Source organism: Trachemys scripta, chromosome 9, assembly GCF_013100865.1.
Source record: "Trachemys scripta elegans isolate TJP31775 chromosome 9, CAS_Tse_1.0, whole genome shotgun sequence".
NCBI classification, from domain to species: Eukaryota; Metazoa; Chordata; order Testudines; family Emydidae; genus Trachemys; species Trachemys scripta.
In genome coordinates, this window is record NC_048306.1 from 55,794,430 (window position 1) to 55,812,528 (window position 18,099).

The 18,099-nt window shown below is 44.4% G+C and overlaps 1 protein-coding gene across 6 annotated transcripts in view; it reads left to right on the forward strand.

The window, feature by feature from the left end:
- GIGYF2 (GRB10 interacting GYF protein 2) overlaps positions 1–18,099 on the forward strand; it is a 160,507-nt gene that overhangs the window by 26,750 nt on the left and 115,658 nt on the right. For 4 of the 6 annotated variants that reach the window (XM_034782643.1, XM_034782640.1, XM_034782639.1 and 1 more), the window contains exon 4: positions 1,537–1,632. In XM_034782643.1, coding sequence (XP_034638534.1) covers positions 1,537–1,632 — 96 coding nt within the window. Of the gene's footprint in view, positions 1–1,536; positions 1,633–5,309; positions 5,558–18,099 lie in introns of those variants that run through there. The other 2 variants (XM_034782644.1, XM_034782645.1) reach the window with 2 other exon arrangements.

The following is an 18,099-nucleotide window of genomic DNA, read 5'->3' on the forward strand; positions in this document are numbered from 1 at the left end:
CAGATTGCCTTGTGTATCTGTACCTGGTACGACCTGGCGGGAATCCTCCACCGTCGATTGTGAGGGCACACTTAACTAGGGCACAAGCCTCGTCGGCTGTCTTTTTAGCCCATGTCTCCATTCTGGACAGCGTCCTCCCTGGTTTGGGAGGCGACCGCATAATGTGAGGTAAACAGAAGACCATGTGGCAGCCCTGCAAATGTCCAGAATGGTTTGGCAGGGCTGTACTCCGTCCCGAGAGTCTGTGAACTCCTACCCACCTCCAACAGATAGAGCCTGGAATCACCTATTGTGGAATGCACAGGAGCAATCACTCAAAGAAGAAAAGACAGTTACCTTTTCGGTAAATGTTGTTCTTAGAGATGTGTTGCTCATGTCCATTCCATATCCTGCCCTCCTTCCGCTCTGTCAGAGTTGTCTGGCAAGAAGGAACTGAGGATGGGGGGAGCGTGCAATGCCCCTTATACCGCACCAAAGAGGCGTCATTCCAGGGGTCGCTAGGGGAGCTACTCTACGGGTACTGCTAGGGGAAAAACTTCGGGCACCAGTGCACCTGGCGAGCACGCACACCTATTGTGGAATGGACATGAGCACCACATCTCAAAGAACACCAGTTACGGAAAAGGTAACTGTGTTTTCTGCAAGTCACCCAGGCTTTTTGTATTCTTTGGGAGTAGATGTAGGGGACAGGCCATTTTGACTCAAACTATCATCCTTGTTAGTATCCAATTGTATAAAGATCTGTATGAACTGTCTAAATTAATTCATCCTCTTGCATTATGGCGTGTATGAGTAGAGCACAAACAGCTTCATCTGCATGCTTGAGATTTGCAGGGCAGCTACCTGAAGTTCACTACACACATTCACACAATATATTACTCCCTAGTTGCCAGATTAGATGTCCAATTTGGTAAGGCCTGCAGTCTCTCTGTTCAAACAGGATTCTTAGCATTTACTTCGTTAGAGCGAATTGCTATATAAGTGGGATACACGTGACCAAATACTTGAAGAATGACTAATTGCTTTCTCAACAGTAACTGTGGTTCTTTGAGCTGTTTTGTCCATTTGGATCCCACGACCTGTCCTCCTTCCCTGCTAAAATGGAGTGCTTCATACTATAATTCTGTATTGACAAAGGACCTGAGGGGCAGTTGGGTTTGTTTCACCTTTGATGTCCTTGGGTGAGGGGTACGAGGACATGCAAGGCACAGGTATCGCTCCAGTGGAACCTGCTGGCGAAAAGAATCCGTTTGCATGTGCATGGGGTGCATGTATACCTAGAGTAGCATCCACATGGACAAAATATTTCTAAGAATCACGCTTTACAGTAAAGTAAATAACTGTTCTCTTGGCTGGCTGTGTTCATGGATGTGGGCTTCCAGAACTCTGGAGAAAGACAGGTAGGTATTGAACCGAGAGAGGAGTTTTGTTGGTGGAGATTAGAAAGTGCATTGTGCCATCTCTGGAATGGGTGTACTGGGGTGTAATGCTTGATTTGTAGTGTAGCTCTTAACATGCCATCTTCCTTCCCTGCAGATACCTTCAGACCTTCTGGATAAGGAGTTTCAGCCTATTTTACAGGAGGAGCCCCTGCCACCACTGGCACTTGTACCTTTTACAGAAGAAGAACAGGTTGGTATCTGCAGATGTTTAAGAGATGACTTTGTGAAAAATTAATCTGAATAACTAAAAACGTTCTGTGGACTGGGGCTAGACTAATGGCAGATGACAAATAGGCTGTCTTTATATTTGAAAACATAACCCTTCCCATACTGATAATCTTAAGACTGGGAGACTTGAGCAAAGAGCTCTATAAGAGAGCTCTGTGTTGGCATAGAGTGCAGGTTCCTGGCATCAAAACCCAGTTGCCATCCTATATTGTTTAACCAGAGTCCCTTTGTTCATCATTCTGCTTCTGCTATATTAATTGCAGGCATTCTCTAGTTGAGCTGGTAATCCAAAATTATCAGAAGCTTCCAAGAAATGATTCTGAGATTTATGTAGCTTTTTGTTAGGACCCTGTCTGAGTTCACAGAATTTTCAGATCAATAGGACAGCAGTTGCAAGAAAAATGTAAAAATTTTAATGGTAATTTACCATTTTGGTGATTGCATGACTGCTGATTCTTCGAGTGTCCTCTGCCTATTCGTGCTCATGAGATGCAGTTCTGATGGTGGAACTTTTCAATAGCAGTGCCTGTGGAAACACATCTGCTCTTCCTCCTGGCCCTCCCTTTACTGTTCCTGAATGTTCTGAGGGTAAGGCTGTAAAAGAGGGCATGTTGTTTTGGCCATTTCTCTTCCAGCTGCCATGCTCACAAATCAGTAACTGCTCTGGGCCTTTGGCCTGAATCCTTGGCTTAGACCAATGCCTTCTACACACTTTTAGCATTCATAATAGATTAGCTCTTAGTGTAAATAGTTACATTTTAACGTCAATTTTTTTTTCTAACTAGTAGTTTAGAGTGTTGGTTCAGTGATTAGGATCCAGTGGTGGATCCAAAGATTAAGAGGCCTCTTGTCCCACTGTTTATCTGGCATTTGAACCTAATACAAGATGCTTAGCTTGCCTTCAGGAAGGACACACTCACTCAAGAAAGTGCTCTATCTGCAGTTCTTTGCCCCTGAAGGCTTGGACAAACATCAGAATAGACCACAAGCTCTGCTTCTGCAGGGGGTCTGACAGCCAAGTTTTTCAGATCCGGCATATCTCTCAAATCCTTGGGAGCACAGACCAGCATCTGCCCCATGATGCTTCTGGTGAGAAACAGCAAAAATCTCTGCAAAAGGTACTGTCTTTGGTTTAAAGCTTCAGGAAATCTGCAGGACTCAAGAGAGCCAAAACTTGAATCCAAAATTAGAAAGCAGAGATGGAAAAAGCCAAGACTAGTTTGTAGCTCTTGACCTAAAGGGTACACATTTCCATATCTCAATCAGACCGGCACACCCATGTATCTTGGTTTCCTAGTAGGAGGTGATGACTTCCAGTTAAGAGTTCTTCACTTTGGCCTTTCTGCTGCACCCAGGGTTTTTACAAAGTACACTTATATCTGTACATGATTGGCTAATCAGCATTATCAGAAGAAAATGCATCCAGAGCTATATCTTAAATATGCTCCCTGTTCAAGAAGTTACGCCTAAGGATAAACTGGGAGAAATCATAATTGACACTCTCACATAGGATCACCTTCATAGGGGTGATATTGGACTCATTCTGCAGTGCTTCTTTGCCTGAAGAAATGTTTGAAAAGATTAAATGAGCCATGCCATTGCTACACCAACTTCCGTGCCAAAAGACCTCCTCTTTCTCAGACTAATTGACTTCATAGACTCAGCTGTGCCTTACACTTCACACCCAGCTTAAAAAGAGTCTCTCCAGTACTGGCTGACAAAGAATGTGTTCCAGTCTCTGTCATAGTGGACTCAGAGTCTGTGTTATGAAAGGAATGGCTTTCAGCCCTCCAGCACCATCCGCAACAATAACCTGTCACATTCAATGTGGACTGAGGAGTTCACTTTAACAGTGTGCGCGCCACCACGGGAATGCCTATGAAAAGAAAATGCACATCAGTGTGCTAAAAATCAGAGCAATATGTTGGGCTCTCAGAGCTCTTCTTCCTCATGTCAGAAGGTAGTGCATGTTGACATGGACAGACCAGGGCAATATACTATATAAACAAGCAGGAAGGAGCTCACTCAGTGCAACTATAAAGGGAAGCAGTAGGTCTGTGGCAATGAAGCATACAGCACAAGATCTACCCTGTAGTAGTACATCATCTAGCAGAGAAAGACATGTCTTGCGAATCAGCTGAGCAGACACAACAGAACTCAATGAGTGGTTGTTAGAGATGACGATACCCCATGAGTTGAAGATCATGCGTGTCAGGATAGAGATCTCTTTCCAATTAGGCAAAATGCAAAATGAGCCAGGTTTTGCTTGAGAGAAGGAAGTGACAACCAATCCTTTTGGATGCATTCCTCATAAGATGAAGGCAGGTTTTCCTGTATGCCTTCCTCTCACTTTTCCTAATCCACTGGGGGAGGGGGGGGATGGTGGTTTAAAAAATAAAATAAAACTTAAATTTAAAAAAAAAGCAAAAAGCAAAAACCAAAGAACTAAAATAAATTTGGTGCTTCTGGCATGGCTGAGATAAGTGGTTCCCAGAACACTTTTGGCTATCAAAAGGAGTTTACCAGTCTCTCCCTCTTACTCCAGATCTGTTGAATTAACAAAACAAAATGTCTGAAGACCAGGGCTCAAATGGAAGAGATTTGTTTGGGCAAACAGTAATAATGTAACCCCAATCATGTCTCCAGTTCAGCATATATTAGAATATCTGCCACACATGAAACTTTCAGGTTTCTTGCCCATCAATGAAGGTTAATCTAGTAGCCATATCTATAAGAGAGAGGTTATGCCAGTAACAAGTCAGTATTCACACACACGTGAGTTGAGATTTATGAAAGAATTACCATTCCCCAGGAGTTAGATTCTTCTGTTGCGTGGAGACCTCAACAAATTCCTCACATAGATAATGAAGCCTCCATTTGGGCCAATGGCAGTAAAATACCCTTTATTTCACTTCTCAGTTAAACATCTGCTAGAAGAGTGAATGAACTACAGACCCACTATTTACTGTTTTACATAAGGACAGAGTTGTGCTACATCCCTATCCAAAGTTCTTGCCTAAAGTGGTGACCTAATGTCATGTTAATCGGTTAACCTGGCAATGTTCTTTCCAAGATCTCTCTCTCGTTCAGGAGAAAATGTTTCATGCGTTAGATACAAAAAGGGCTTTAGCTTATTTTAAATAGGACTCAATTCAGGAAATCACCATATCTATTGGTTTCCTATGCTGACAGCAAAAAATTCAAAGCAGTCACATCTTAGACACTATCAAAATAGGTTAAGCTCTGCATTCATGAGGCCTATGCTTTAGTGTCAGTCCTTGTCCCTAAGGAAATTAGGTCACAATTGGTGAGCGCCAAGGCAGCTTCAATGCCATGACTTAGACATATTACTTTTACAGAGGTCTGTAGGGCTACAATGTGGAGCTCGCTGCATATGTTTACAAAAAACTATTCTTTTAGACTTAGCATCCAGAGCTGTTGCACAGTTTGGCAGGGCAGTACCCTATTTAATTAGGATTCCATGTCCCACCTTCCTCAAAGGGCAGTATTGCTTGTCAAACTACCCTCATGAGTGGGAATATGTAGAGGACACTCAAAGAAGAAATGGAGGTTACTCACCTTAGCCAGAGGTCTTTGAGATATATTCATGCATCCTGCCCACCTTTCTCTCTTCCTCAGAGTCCTAATTACAACCAAAGTGGGACTTGGAGGAGGCACTTGAAGGATCTGAGGCGGCCAGAGTGCCACATCCCCTTTTATAGCCTCGCCCTCAGAACATTCAGGAACAGTGAGGGGAGGGGCAGGAGGGGGCATGAAAACGCTCCAACAGGCACTGCTATCAAAAAGTTCCACAGTCAGAGCTGGACCTGAGGCACATCCCGTAAGTGTGACTATGCAGAGTCCATCTTGAAGAACACTGGTTACAGGTGAGTGACCTCCATATTTAGTTCTATGTCATCTTGAAGGCACTGTGTTCACTGTTCTCCTTAACAGTACCTCTGCCTTAGTTTCTGTGCCTGCTAAAACAACAATAATTGTCCCACTTTTTACATTTTGAGGACGTTTTCTTCCAAATTTTCTAACTATGACACTCAGTCTTGGAGGTTGTTGAATGGGGCCTTGGAGAGGATACTTTTCAAAGTCAGGCAAAATCATTCTTTTTCAATTATTCTTCTCCTGAGTGAGTCTTATACGGTGAGGTCAACTTTCATGTTAGAGATGTCTATACAATTGGTGTCAGAGCCCTGTAGATCCCCTGCTAAACGGAGTCAATTGTAATACAGACCTGCTGCCTGGGTCTTGATGGTTTTACTACTTCCCCAAGTACTCACTATTGAGTGGTGGTAGAGATTCAAAGGGATGCCATTATTACCTCAATTTCCCTCTCTGGTGGTAAAAGTGGTCCTTGTGCTCATGTCCTTGGAAGCCAAAGAAGATTGACTTCACAAATAAATCTCTTGGAGCTGAGGTTTCCAAAATTTGGTTCTCAAGGTATTCATCATTCATCTCCATCCAGATAATACAAATTCTCAGATGTCACAGAGGGCATGTATTACTTAAACTGTCAAGAAGGCTCTTGGTCTCCCTCTTACAGTAGGAAGCTGTTTGCCTGTGAGAATGGTGTATTTGTAACAATGCAGTGCCCTTGGCTTTACATCTCACAGGGAAGAAGAGTACCTAGATTTTGATCCGATCTGCAGAGGAGATGATCATGAGTAATCCCCCAAGGATTCAGTGGCAGTCTTTCTCTAAAAACAAAGCAGCCTTTTATGATTTTTCACTCTTTGGTTCTGGGCTCCTTCCCGTGAGACAAGTGGAGTACTCCAAGCTGTAAGGTGGAGGTTCCCAGTCTGTGGCCTGTGAAGAGTTGGCTGGTCATGTGGTGCTGACTGTCCTCCTGACTCTAGCTATTAACTTGATTAAAAGATGAAAGTGTTCTTACACGCAAAATGTTAGGAAGTTGCTTAGTTGCTTGCTTACTACTGTAGTTCATATAGATACACATGTGAACAGTGGGGGGTGTGGGGGGGGGGGGGGTGGGCTGCACAACCATGAATGACTGAGCCAGTGGTCCACAGGATAATCTCTATTAGGATGTGGCCCAAACTGTGAAAAAATTTGAGAACCCCTGTTCTAAAGTTGTTGGTTCTTAAGGGTAGTTGTAGCAATTTTGTGCCAGCTCTCCATGTATATGTAGATGCCTGCCATCTTTTGAACCTTACAATCAGTTCCTTCTTGATGGTAGTCAGCAGTGGAGCTCTCTGCAAGACCTCTGGTGCTCTATTTACCCTCTGGCTTTTCAGTCCTCTCATCATCTGTGTTTCTTTGTGTTGTTTTTCTGTTCTTCCCTACCTTTTAGCCAGACTCAGTCTTTATAGTCTTATTTGTGGACACCACAGCAATTTTGGCTTCTGGCACAGGAGACCTGGTAAAGTTTGTTCCCAGAGATTTCAAAGGAACTTTGATTCCTTACCTGGGTTCATTCTATTGGACACTGTGTTTTGTGACTTAGTGTCCTGACTCATTTAATTGCTTCTTCATCTCTGTTTTGTACTTTGGAATGAATTTGCATGCAGAGACACTTGCTTTGTGTGTCTTTACCTTTTCAGGATTTTGTCCACTGCTTTGACCTCTTAGGAGGAAGAATGCTCAGGAGGAATGCACAGATGAATTACCTGAACTAGCAGCTATCATCCAGTAGAATTGCCATGTTCTTGCACCATATATTTGACTAGTTGAAGTTGTGGCAGACACTTCACATCAAAGCCCAAGTCTAGAAAAACAATTGAGAAACAAACATATATTTCTAGAGAATGTGGACTTGTTTCTCAGTCCTCAGGTGAGGTCTTGAGGGTTAGCACTACCACAAACACATTATTGCTCCCCAAGATCCTGAGCTTTGGTGCTGGGATTCCTTTGGACAAAGGGTTTTACTAGCTCATAATTGCAATCTTTCAAGTAGGGCTTCGCACTTTTCATGAGCAAAGGGCAGATTGAGCTCTGGTGAAAGTTCCAGGTAAGGTTCCTTCTCAGACACTGAGTTTAAAGCACGAACCTATTCTAACGTGAGCTCTGGGGTGGCTTTTTGGTGTGGTTTATGTGATAGCTGGAGTGGATGCTTTGGGGTGGATGTCAGTAGGTCTACTTTACTGCAAGATCTTACCAAGAGATCTGGAAAAATGAGAGGATCTGAGGAATATGTGGACCACTTCTAGTTGAAGGCCAACATGTTCTCTTGAGTCTGTTCTGTTCCTGTGCTCCCTTCTATGAGAAAGTAAGTTTTCATCTCAATAGCTGGCTTCAAGGGAACCTGGTAGACATCTGCTCCGACAAAAGCAGCAGAAGGTCCTAAGCTTTTTTTTTTTTTAGGGTTCCAGAGTGGATAGCCAGCCGAGTCATGTTCTGTAGCTTGCCAGGACCGCCCTGTCAGAAGCAGACTGAGCTCTTTACCCCAGGGCCCCTTGTTGCCTCGATTCATAGATTCTAGGGCCGGAAGGGACCTTGAGAAATATCGAGATATCGAGTCCAGTCCCCTGCCCTCATGGCAGGACCAAATACTGTCTAGACCATCCCTGATAGACATTTATCTAAGCTACTCTTAAATATCTCCAGAGATGGAGATTCCATAACCTCCCTAGTGTTTAACCACCCTGACAGGAACTTTATCCTAATGTTCAACCTAAACCTCCCTTGCTTCAGTTTAAGCCAATTGCTTCTTGTTCTATCCTTAGAGGCTAAGATGAACAAGTTTTCTCCCTCCTCCTTATGACACCCCTTTAGATACCTGAAAACTGCTATCATGTCCCCTCTGTCTTCTCTTTTCCAAACTAAAACAAACCCAATTCTTTCAGCCTTCCTTCATAAGTCATGTTCTCTAGACTGTTAATCGTTCTTGTTGCTCTTCTCTGGACCCTCTCCAATTTCTCCACATCTTTCTTGAAATGCGGTGCCCAGAACTGGACACAATACTCCAGTTGAGGCCTAACCAGCGCAGAGTAGAGTGGAAGAATGACTACTCGTGTCTTGCTGACAACACACCTGTTAATGCATCCCAGAATCACGTTTGCTTTTTTTGTAACAGCATCACACTGTTGACTCCTATTTAGCTTGTGGTCCACTATGTGGTCCCTAGATCCCTTTCTGCCGTAATCCTTCCTAGACAGTCTCTTCCCATTCTGTATGTGTGAAACTGATTGTTCCTTCCTAAGTGGAGCAGTTTGCATTTGTCTTTGTTAAACTTCATCCTGTTTACCTCAGACCATTTCTCCAATTTGTCCAGATAATTTTGAATTATGACCCTATCCTCCAAAGCAGTTGCAATCCCTCCCAGTTTGGTATCATCTGCAAACTTAATAAGCGTACTTTCTATGCCAATATCTAAGTCGTTGATGAAGATATTGAACAGAGCCAGTCCCAAAACAGATCCCTGCGGAACCCCACTTGTTATACCTTTCCAGCAGGATTGGGAACCATTAATAGTTAATAACTACTCTCTGAGTACAGTTATCCGGCCAGTTATGCACCCACCTTATAGTAGCCCCATCTGAGTTGTCTCCCATGATTTTCCAAAGATGATAGCTAGAGGCTCAGATACCTCCTCTGTTAGCTCCTTGAGTATTCTAGGATGCATTTCATCAGACCCTGTTGACTTGTAGGCATCTAACTTTTCTAAGTGATTTTTAACTTCCAAACCTACCTCCTTCCCATTAGCATTCACTATTTTAGGCATTCCTTCAGACTTCTCGGTGAAGACCGAAACGAAGTCATTGAGCATCTCTGCCATTTCCAAGTTTCCTGTTACTGTTTCTCCTTCCTCACTGAGCAGTGGGTCTACCCTGTCCTTGGTCTTCCTCTTGCTTCTAATGTATTGATAAAAAGTTGTCTTGTTTCCCTTTATTCCTGTAGCTAGTTTGAGCTCATTTTGTGCCTTTGCCTTTCTAATCTTGCCCCTGCATTCCTGTGGTGTTTTCCTATATTCATCCTTTGTAATTTGTCCTAGTTTCCATTTATTTTGACTCCTATTTATTTTTTAGATCCTGCAAGATCTCGTGATTAAGCCAAGGTGGTTTTTTGCCACATTTTTCCTACCTAGCGGAATCGCTTGCTTTTGGGCCCTTAATAGTGTCCCTTTGAAATACTGCCAACGCTCCTGAGTTGTTTTTCCCCTCAATCTTGATTCCCATGGGACCTTACCTATCAGCTCTCTGAGCTTACCAAAATCCGCCTTCCTGAAATCCATTGTCTTTATTTTGCTGTACTCCCTTCTACCCTTCTTTAGAATTGTGAACTCTCTGATTTCATGATCACTTTCACCCAAGCTGCCTTCCACTTTCAAATTCTCAATGAGTTCCTCCCTATTTGTTAAAATCAAATCTAGAACAGCTTCCCCCCCTTGTAGCTTTTTCAACCTTCTGAAATAAAAAGTTGTCTGCAATGCAGTCCAAGAACTTATTGGATAGTCTGTGCCCTGCTGTGTTATTTTCCCAACATATATCTGGATAGTTGAAGTCCCCCATCACCACCAAATCTTGGGCTTTGGATGATTTTGTTAATTGTTTAAAAAAAGCCTCATCCACCTCTTCCACCTGGTTAGGTGTCCTCGAGTAAGTGGTCTGTCGTGGTTCATTAGAGCTAACAGTTGTGAATTCAGATCCCTTTTCTGAATCAGTCTCTCTTTTTTTTTTTTTTTTTGGCCCAATGAATATTTAAGTACTTATACAAAATCGAACATCTTCGACAGGAAAGATTGAGACATTAATAGCCTATAGCCCTGTGATTAGGGCAGTCACCTGGCAGAAGGGAGACCTGAATTCAAGTCCCTGCTCCAGAATGGGGATTGAAATCTGCATTTCCTGCATCCTAGGCAAGTGCTTTGACCACTGGTAAAGATTATAAAGGGGTGTGCACACCACCTCTCCTCTGCTCCCCCATCAAACTATTTGCCCAAATTGTGAGCTCTTGTTTTACATGGAAACTAATTTTCTTGGTGATTAGTGACTTTAGCTTCTAATGAGCTAACTTCAGGCTGAAGTGACCCACTTTACGTTGCATATTACTAGGCAGTTTTATGAACTTGTCCGAGATTGTGTTCTGAGAAGATTGTTTCCGTCACAGACAATGTATAACAGCCATATGGGTCTCACTCCTTATACTTAGAGATCATTCTTGTTCGGATTAGGTCTCTAGGAAGGAATCCGGCTTTCTCTCAACCCTGCAAAACCGGCTTGTAGAATAAGGGAGTTCAAAGTTTCTTGCTCCATCCTATTGGCTATTGAGAGTAAAGTCTGATGTGTTTAGGAGGAATCTTTGGGGAGTGGGGAGAAATAAAAATTATTTTTGCATTGGCCTTTTTTGCTGCCTATTGCAGTAATAAAATTTTCATTATTTTGTATTACGTTAGCACCGAGAGACCCAAACAAAGATTGTGGCTCCATCATGGTAGACCATCCACAAATGTAGAGGAGACCAGTTTGTGCTCCAAAGGGTTTCTAAATTAAATAGACAAGACAAAGGCTGGAAGAAATGAAGCATTAGCATCATTTTACCAATGGAGCTATAAGGCACAGAGTTTTGAAAGAGAGATGCAATGTATCTTCAGAGAGGTAGAACTACAAGTAATTATCCCTTATCCTTACAAGTGTAGAATGGATGAAACTTTCTCCAGTTAAACTTCATATAACGAAGTCCAGATTAGCAATGCAGTCAAACACAGGCCAAGAACTTAGAACTTCACAACTTCAGTTCATCTATTTAAACTGAGTTCAGTATTTCTGTCAAATGGATGGGCCCCCAAGTTAACAGATAATCTGATATTTTCATTGAAGCCTTTTGCACATGTAATGAATACTTTGAAAAACAGTGTGTATAGTTGGTACCAATGAACAGGTCATTAATTGCACAAGACTATTCTCTTATTTTCTTCTCGTCACTCGCTCACTTTTTGCTACCTTACTGGCTGATTTTGGACTACTTATACAGAGCTTTTGCAGCTAAGAGATTTTTCTCCAATGGTAAACAAAAGGATAGCTGCAGCTCCTGAATCTTGTGCTCCAACCTAGTGCATAGCGTATTACTGAAATTCTTTCATCTAAAATTCCAAACTCTTACACTGTGTCATGATGGACTCTAAGTCTGAACTACCTATAGTCATCAGTTCTCTTTATCTGCAGGTGGTCAAGAAACTTCATTTGTCCCTTTTCTGCTTATTTTGTTTCCTTTCTTCCTAGACTGTTTTAATTTTCAGATGTTTAGTGTAGACATTTAGTTTAACAAATAAAACAAGTTTTTGAAGCATCAAACCACTGCCAATATTGAAATTTTCTTGTAAAAGTTTTTCTTCCGAAGCACTCTTATTTTTCTTAGATTACCTTTTTTTTTAATCAAGCTTCTTACTACTTAGTGTATTTTGGTCCTCTTATTTTTTTTGGTGTTGAAAATTGCTTCAGGTAATGGCAAAATTCAATCACAAAATGTCTATCGGTAGAGACTGTAAGTGCTTATGTGTTAAGGTACATAGAGCTTGGAAGTTAGATAAACCATAAAACATCTACTGCAAGCTCTGCTCAAAGATGTTTCCTTTAAGTTTTGAGGTCCCAGAAAGAGCATGTTATATTAGAAATGTCTTCTAGAGGCTAAGTCACTCTGTCAGTGTGAAAAACCTGGGAAGATGTTCTCAAAGGAAACAAAGTACCTGAGTTGGTTTGGCATATGTCTGATCTAATGATGTATTGTTAGTCACTATTTTAAGCAAAACTGGCAGCCTACAATTGCTGTGTTTATAGTAAGGTTGCCTAACATTTTCCATTATAAGACCCTGTTTTTCAGTTGCTTTTAATGTCCAAACTTTAACTGTTCGGGCTCAAATTTTCCATGCCAGTTGTCTGTCTTGGGGTAGATTTATTTTTTGGAAAATTTTCAGCAAAAACAATTCTCATTCTCAGAAAAGGATGAAGGAAAAATACATTTTCCCAGTGTTAAATTTGTATATTAGTTTCATAGAGAAGCATAGCATGTCCATGCTTTAGAGCAAGATTTCAGAATCTGGCAGGGGGAGTGTCTTGGGGATCAGAGAAGTTTCTTTTGCTGTCCCCAGGAAAATACACACAATTTGGCTGATTTACAAACCTCTGAAAACTATTGTTGGCTTGTTTGGCAGCCCCTTCATGGAGCAGGACTTTCCCTGAAACTGCTCCTTCTGCTGGTGGTGTGGTGTGGGGTGGGGGAGGGTGGCCATGTGGGTGCCAGGAAGCAAAACTGAAAACGACTTTCTCCTGTTCTCTCAGTGCTGCTCTTGCTGGCTCTTGGGCAATATGGACAAGGAGGAAGCAGCACCCTGAGTCAGAAGGGTGAGGAGATGGAATGGAGTGTACTCTTTGGTGGGAAAAGGAGCAGGTTGGTGTAGGAATAGCTGATTGGGGTGCAGGAGCAGAAGGGGGTGGGCTGGGGGCAACTTGCTAATGGACATGCTATGAGTGAGAAGATAGAATGATCTGTGACCATTAGACCTTAGTCCCTTCCAGAATCAGGAATAGAATTCAGGATTCCTAAGTTGAAACATGCCTTTGCTGTCTAGCTGTGAAACCCACTTAGGATATGTCTACATTGCACACTAAACTCAGGATTGAGCCCAACCCCGCCTTCCATCCGCACACATATTAGTCTGAATTGGGTCAGCAAACACTCAGGGAGCTGCTCCTAGTCCCCTGCTAGGAGTTGTTCAGAGCCTGAGTCACAGTGGGACTCATGTCCATGTCATGTCATTTTGCAGTATGGACGCACCTCAAGCCACGGATCCGAAACAGAAGGTCTGTGTAGTGCAGTATGGACAGTTTGCATGGCTCTGAGACCCTGGGTCCAGCAATTGGAACCCCAAGTTTACAATGCAGTGTGGACGCTCAAGTGTGGTCTTGAAAATACTGAGTCCACAAGCCCACATCCCACAGGTGCAGGTTTACAATGCAGTGTAAACATACATCTAGTGTCTTTCTCCCCGTCTAGCATCTGGTTTACCTAAAGGATAAGTCTGCTGTTGCTACCAGTTACTCCATTATCTCTTATAGTAGTGGTCCATGCAATGGATCTAAATATTCTAACTGTGCTGGCACCCCACATGGAGGTCAGTATGCTTCCACATGATGGAATTTCTGCTTTTCAATTGGCTTTTTTAAATCATTAGGAAATTGAATTAAAAAAGTCCTACTACATTAAAGTGGCAAAGCCAAGCAGTCGAATTAAGGTTGCCTGTGCTACCTTAATTCTTTTTTGAGTGATGGTCCTTATTGTATTCCACTGAGGATAACGCACATGTGCCATGCAGCAGGAGCCAGAGCTTTTCAACGTAGTAGTGTGTGTTGGTCTGTGCATGTGCCCTTGCATCGCCTTATGGTTTCGCCTGAGGCGATAAAGGGCAGGGTGGACTGACTGTGTTTTCAGTTCCGTCTCACTGCCACATGGTCCGAGTTAGAGCTTCTGCTTTTCTCTTGTCCTTGGTGACGTGCCTTCCAGAAAAACTGTTTTTATTCTTGTACATAGTTTGGATTTTACTGTTTTTTGTAGTAATTTTTATAGGATTAAGGATTTTGGGACACTGCCCTGGTGGCTTCCCCCTAAACCATTCTCCCAGTCCCCCCACTCCACCAATCCATGTCTGGGCACTGGATTATGCCAAAGATGCTGGAGTTCAAGGTATGCGTTTCCTGCCCTCACTCTTTTTCGCTCGGCAGCAAGCACCAACACTATTTGTACTGCTTGGGGGAAGCCCACATCACGTCCAGGTGCAGTATCTGCCTCTCATTCCCGGCTTGTACCTGGGAAGGCCAAGCTCTCCACCTCAAGAAACACCTCATTGAGGTGGTCATGAGGTCACAGTGGGATCCAGGTTGGGGGACCCCCTACCCCATAATCAACCTGAGCAATTGAGGAGTGCTCCTGCTACTGCTGAGCTCCTTCCTGAGTTTTAAATCCTACATACTTACCAGTGTATGTGCTGGGGACCTTAAGAGTCTTGAGACCTGGTATCCCAACAGATGCACAAATTACCATTGAGCCTTTCTTGGATCCACAGTGTTGATAGCTAGACTCTCAAATGGTCAACTTATATGCACTAGATCTCCACATGCTGTTGATCAGAGTGAGGTCTCTAAACCTACCTATTTACTTCTTCAAATGTTTAAAATACATCTAGGCACCAGTATGGTGCTATGTCTCTCTCCAATAAATTAAAAATTAAAGCATAAACAAAGGGGGGGTCATGGTGGATAGTCAGCTGAACATGAATTCGAAGTGCCATGCTGTGGCCAAAAGGATAAATTTCATCCTTGGATGTATAAATGGGAATCTTGAGTAGAAATAGGGAAATACTTTACCTCTATTTGGCACTGGTACAACTGCTGTTGGGACAGTGTCCGGTTTTGTTTTCCATGTTTCAAGAAGGAGGTCAGTAAATTGGAGAGGGTTCTGAGAAGAGCCATGAGAATGATAAAAGGATTGTAAAACAGGCCTTATTAATGATAGACTCAAGGAGCATAATCTATTCAGTTTAAATAAAAAGTTAAGGGTGACTTGATCAGTATATAAGTACCTAAATGCGGAACAAAATAAGAGATCTGTAATCTAGCAGACAGAGGTATAACAAGATCCACTGGCTGGAAGTTGAAGCTAGGTAAATTCAAATTAGAACTACGATACAGATTTTGCAGTGAAAGTAATTAATCATTGGAACAACTTGGAGAACCACCTTAATGCTTGCTATCACTGGTAACTTTTAAATCAAGATTGGATGTTTTTCTAAAAGATATACTCTAGTTCAGTGGTTCTCAACCAGGGGTATGTGTACCCCTGTGCGTATGCAGAGATCTTCTGCGGGGTATATCAGCTCAGCTAGCTATTTGCCTAATTTTATAACAGGCTACATAAAAAGCACTAGCGAAGTCAGTACAAACTAAAATTTCATACGGACAATGACTTATTTATACTGCTCTATATGCTATGCACTGAAATGTAAGTACAATATTTATATTCCAATTGATTTATAATTATATGGTAAAAATAAGCAAGTAAGCAATTTTTCAGTAATAGTGTGCAGTGACGCTAGTATTTGTGATATATATATTTATTTTAAAGCAAGTAGGTTTTAAGTGAGGTGTAACTTGGTGATATGCAAGACAAATCAGACTCCTGAAAGGGGAACAGTTGTCTGGAGAGCTTGAGAGCCACTTCTCTAGTTCAATCAGGAATTATTTCAGGGAAATCCTGTGGGCTGTCTTATACAGGAGGTCAATGTAGATGGTCACAATGGTCTCTCCTGACTATCTGTAGATCACCAAGGTGTTTTATGCTTGTATAGATGCATTTCCCGCCCCCCCCCCCCCCCCCCGGGATGGGTAAGTAACCATGTATTAATTGTACTTTTTGTGGCAGAGCTCTGACCTTGTCCCCATGGGTCCCGCACTTCCAGACGGTTTATGCTAGCCTCAGAGGCTCACTGCGACCCTCCACATAGCCCTTCTCTCTCTAGGGACAGGGTTACAGTCTATTGAGCCCTTTTCATCATAAGCCAGCAAGGAGGTTGGTGAGAGAACTCCCACAGTCTCTGTTGTCCCTATGGCCTTATTCCAGAAGAGTTTAGTCTCCTGTCCTCACAGGGGCCTGCCTTCCCCTCCCAGTGGTGTGTTGGGGGGAATTCGGGCCTGCCCTCTACTCTGGGTTCTGGCCCAGGGACCCTAATGGCAGCAGCTGTTGGCAACTGACCTTTCACTGCCAGAGTTGGTACATTTCCCTGGGCCACTTCCCCACAGCTCTCCCGCTTCTCTCTCTCAACGCTGCCTTCACCCTTACCTTAGGGCTCCCTTTCCAGTGGCTTGAGGGTGTCTTCATTACCCAGCCACACTTCCTTTTCCCTGGCTCTCTTCGGCCTGACTGGAGTGAGCCCTAATTATAGTATCAGAGGGTCCTTAATTAGAGTCAGGTGTTCATATTAGCTTAACGGCCTCACCCTAGCCTGGAGCAGCCCCTGCTCTGGTCAGTCAGGGACCAGAATCCTGCTGCTTCTCCAGTTGCCAGTAGATCAGTCCTTGACTCCTTTCCTATAGCCCTCTGGCCTGGAGGGAGGTGGAAGGCTACTGCTGCTGCTGGGGCTGCTGTTAGGCCCCCTGGGCCTTTGTTGCTGCTCTTCCTCCAGCTACTCCCCAGTTACACCATGCCCCTTCTCTCCTTCTCTACTATCTGGCTGCTGGAGCCCCCTCCCCCCCCCCCCGCTTGTTGCTGTTCCTGCTGCAGCCTGGGGGGGCGGGGGCAAAGGAGGGGCCCCAGCCGTTGCTACTGCTGCTGTGGACGCCACCACTACCACCTGAGAGGGGTCCTTCCTGCCTGGTCACCACACTGTCTGCTGGAGCTTCTGTTGCTGCCTGGGAGCCACTGATGCCTCGAGGAGGAAGGAGGAGACCATCTGCTGCTGGAGGAGCATGCAGAGCCTATGCAGACTACTGTGGAGGGGGCCTGCAAGGGCTGAGTAACTTTTGAACTGTGCTCTTGTCGTGGGGGTCTTGACTGTGTTTGTGGGGACACGGGGTGTGGCATGGAGCCTGCCCCCCGGTCCATCTGTGTCCCCACCCCCACATCCCCACCATCGCTGCTCCTTCCACCACCTCCAGTGGACACTTACCATCTGCCCCCTTCCCACTCCACGGACCCCTGAGCCTGACTGAGAGGTGCCACCCCCCTGTAGCTCGGCTACCGGGGCCCCCGGTCCCAACTCTGCCCCTCTCCCCAACCCTGCTTCTGACCTCTGCCCTCCCCTGCCCCTGATGCTGACCCCGGCCCCCTCCCCTCCACCTTCTGTGCTGTTATTGCCGCCCCTGGGGCAATCTCCTTCCCCTTCCCGGATGATGACCCCCAGGCAGCGACCTTCATGTTCCCCTGTCCCCTGCCTCAAGGACTCATCTGCTTGCTTGGCTCGCCATGCCCTGTTTCCACCATTTGGGCCTGAAGCAGCAGCCAGCAAACATTGACTTTTGCAGGTGCACGTTCTCACTCCCCCCCCCTTGGACTGCCCCCCCCCCTCCCTGCCGCACTCCCCCCCTCCCCCCTTGTAGCCCTTTGCTTCTCCCCCCCCACTTTGCCCCAGTCCCTCAGCAGCTTGTTTGTTTTCCTGCCCCGCCCTTTCCCTCTGTAGTTTTTTGCCCCAGCTTCTGAGGCTAGCTCCTTGGTTTTCTTGTCCTACCTCCAGCCTGGTCGTTCCTCCCTGCCCCACGTGGTCCCCCTGCTCTGACTAGCCCTTTGCCCCATGTGTCCATGCCCCCTTCCCTGAGCTTGTACCCCCCCCCTGTTTGTTTGACCCCTGTCTCACTGCACTCCCCCAATGTTGTTATAAACCCAAATCCCCTAGTGCAGCTAGAATCCCATCCTGTGTTGGTGACTGAAACCTCTCCCCCCCCTCCCCCCGAACCCTCCCACCCCAAGGCCTTGATAG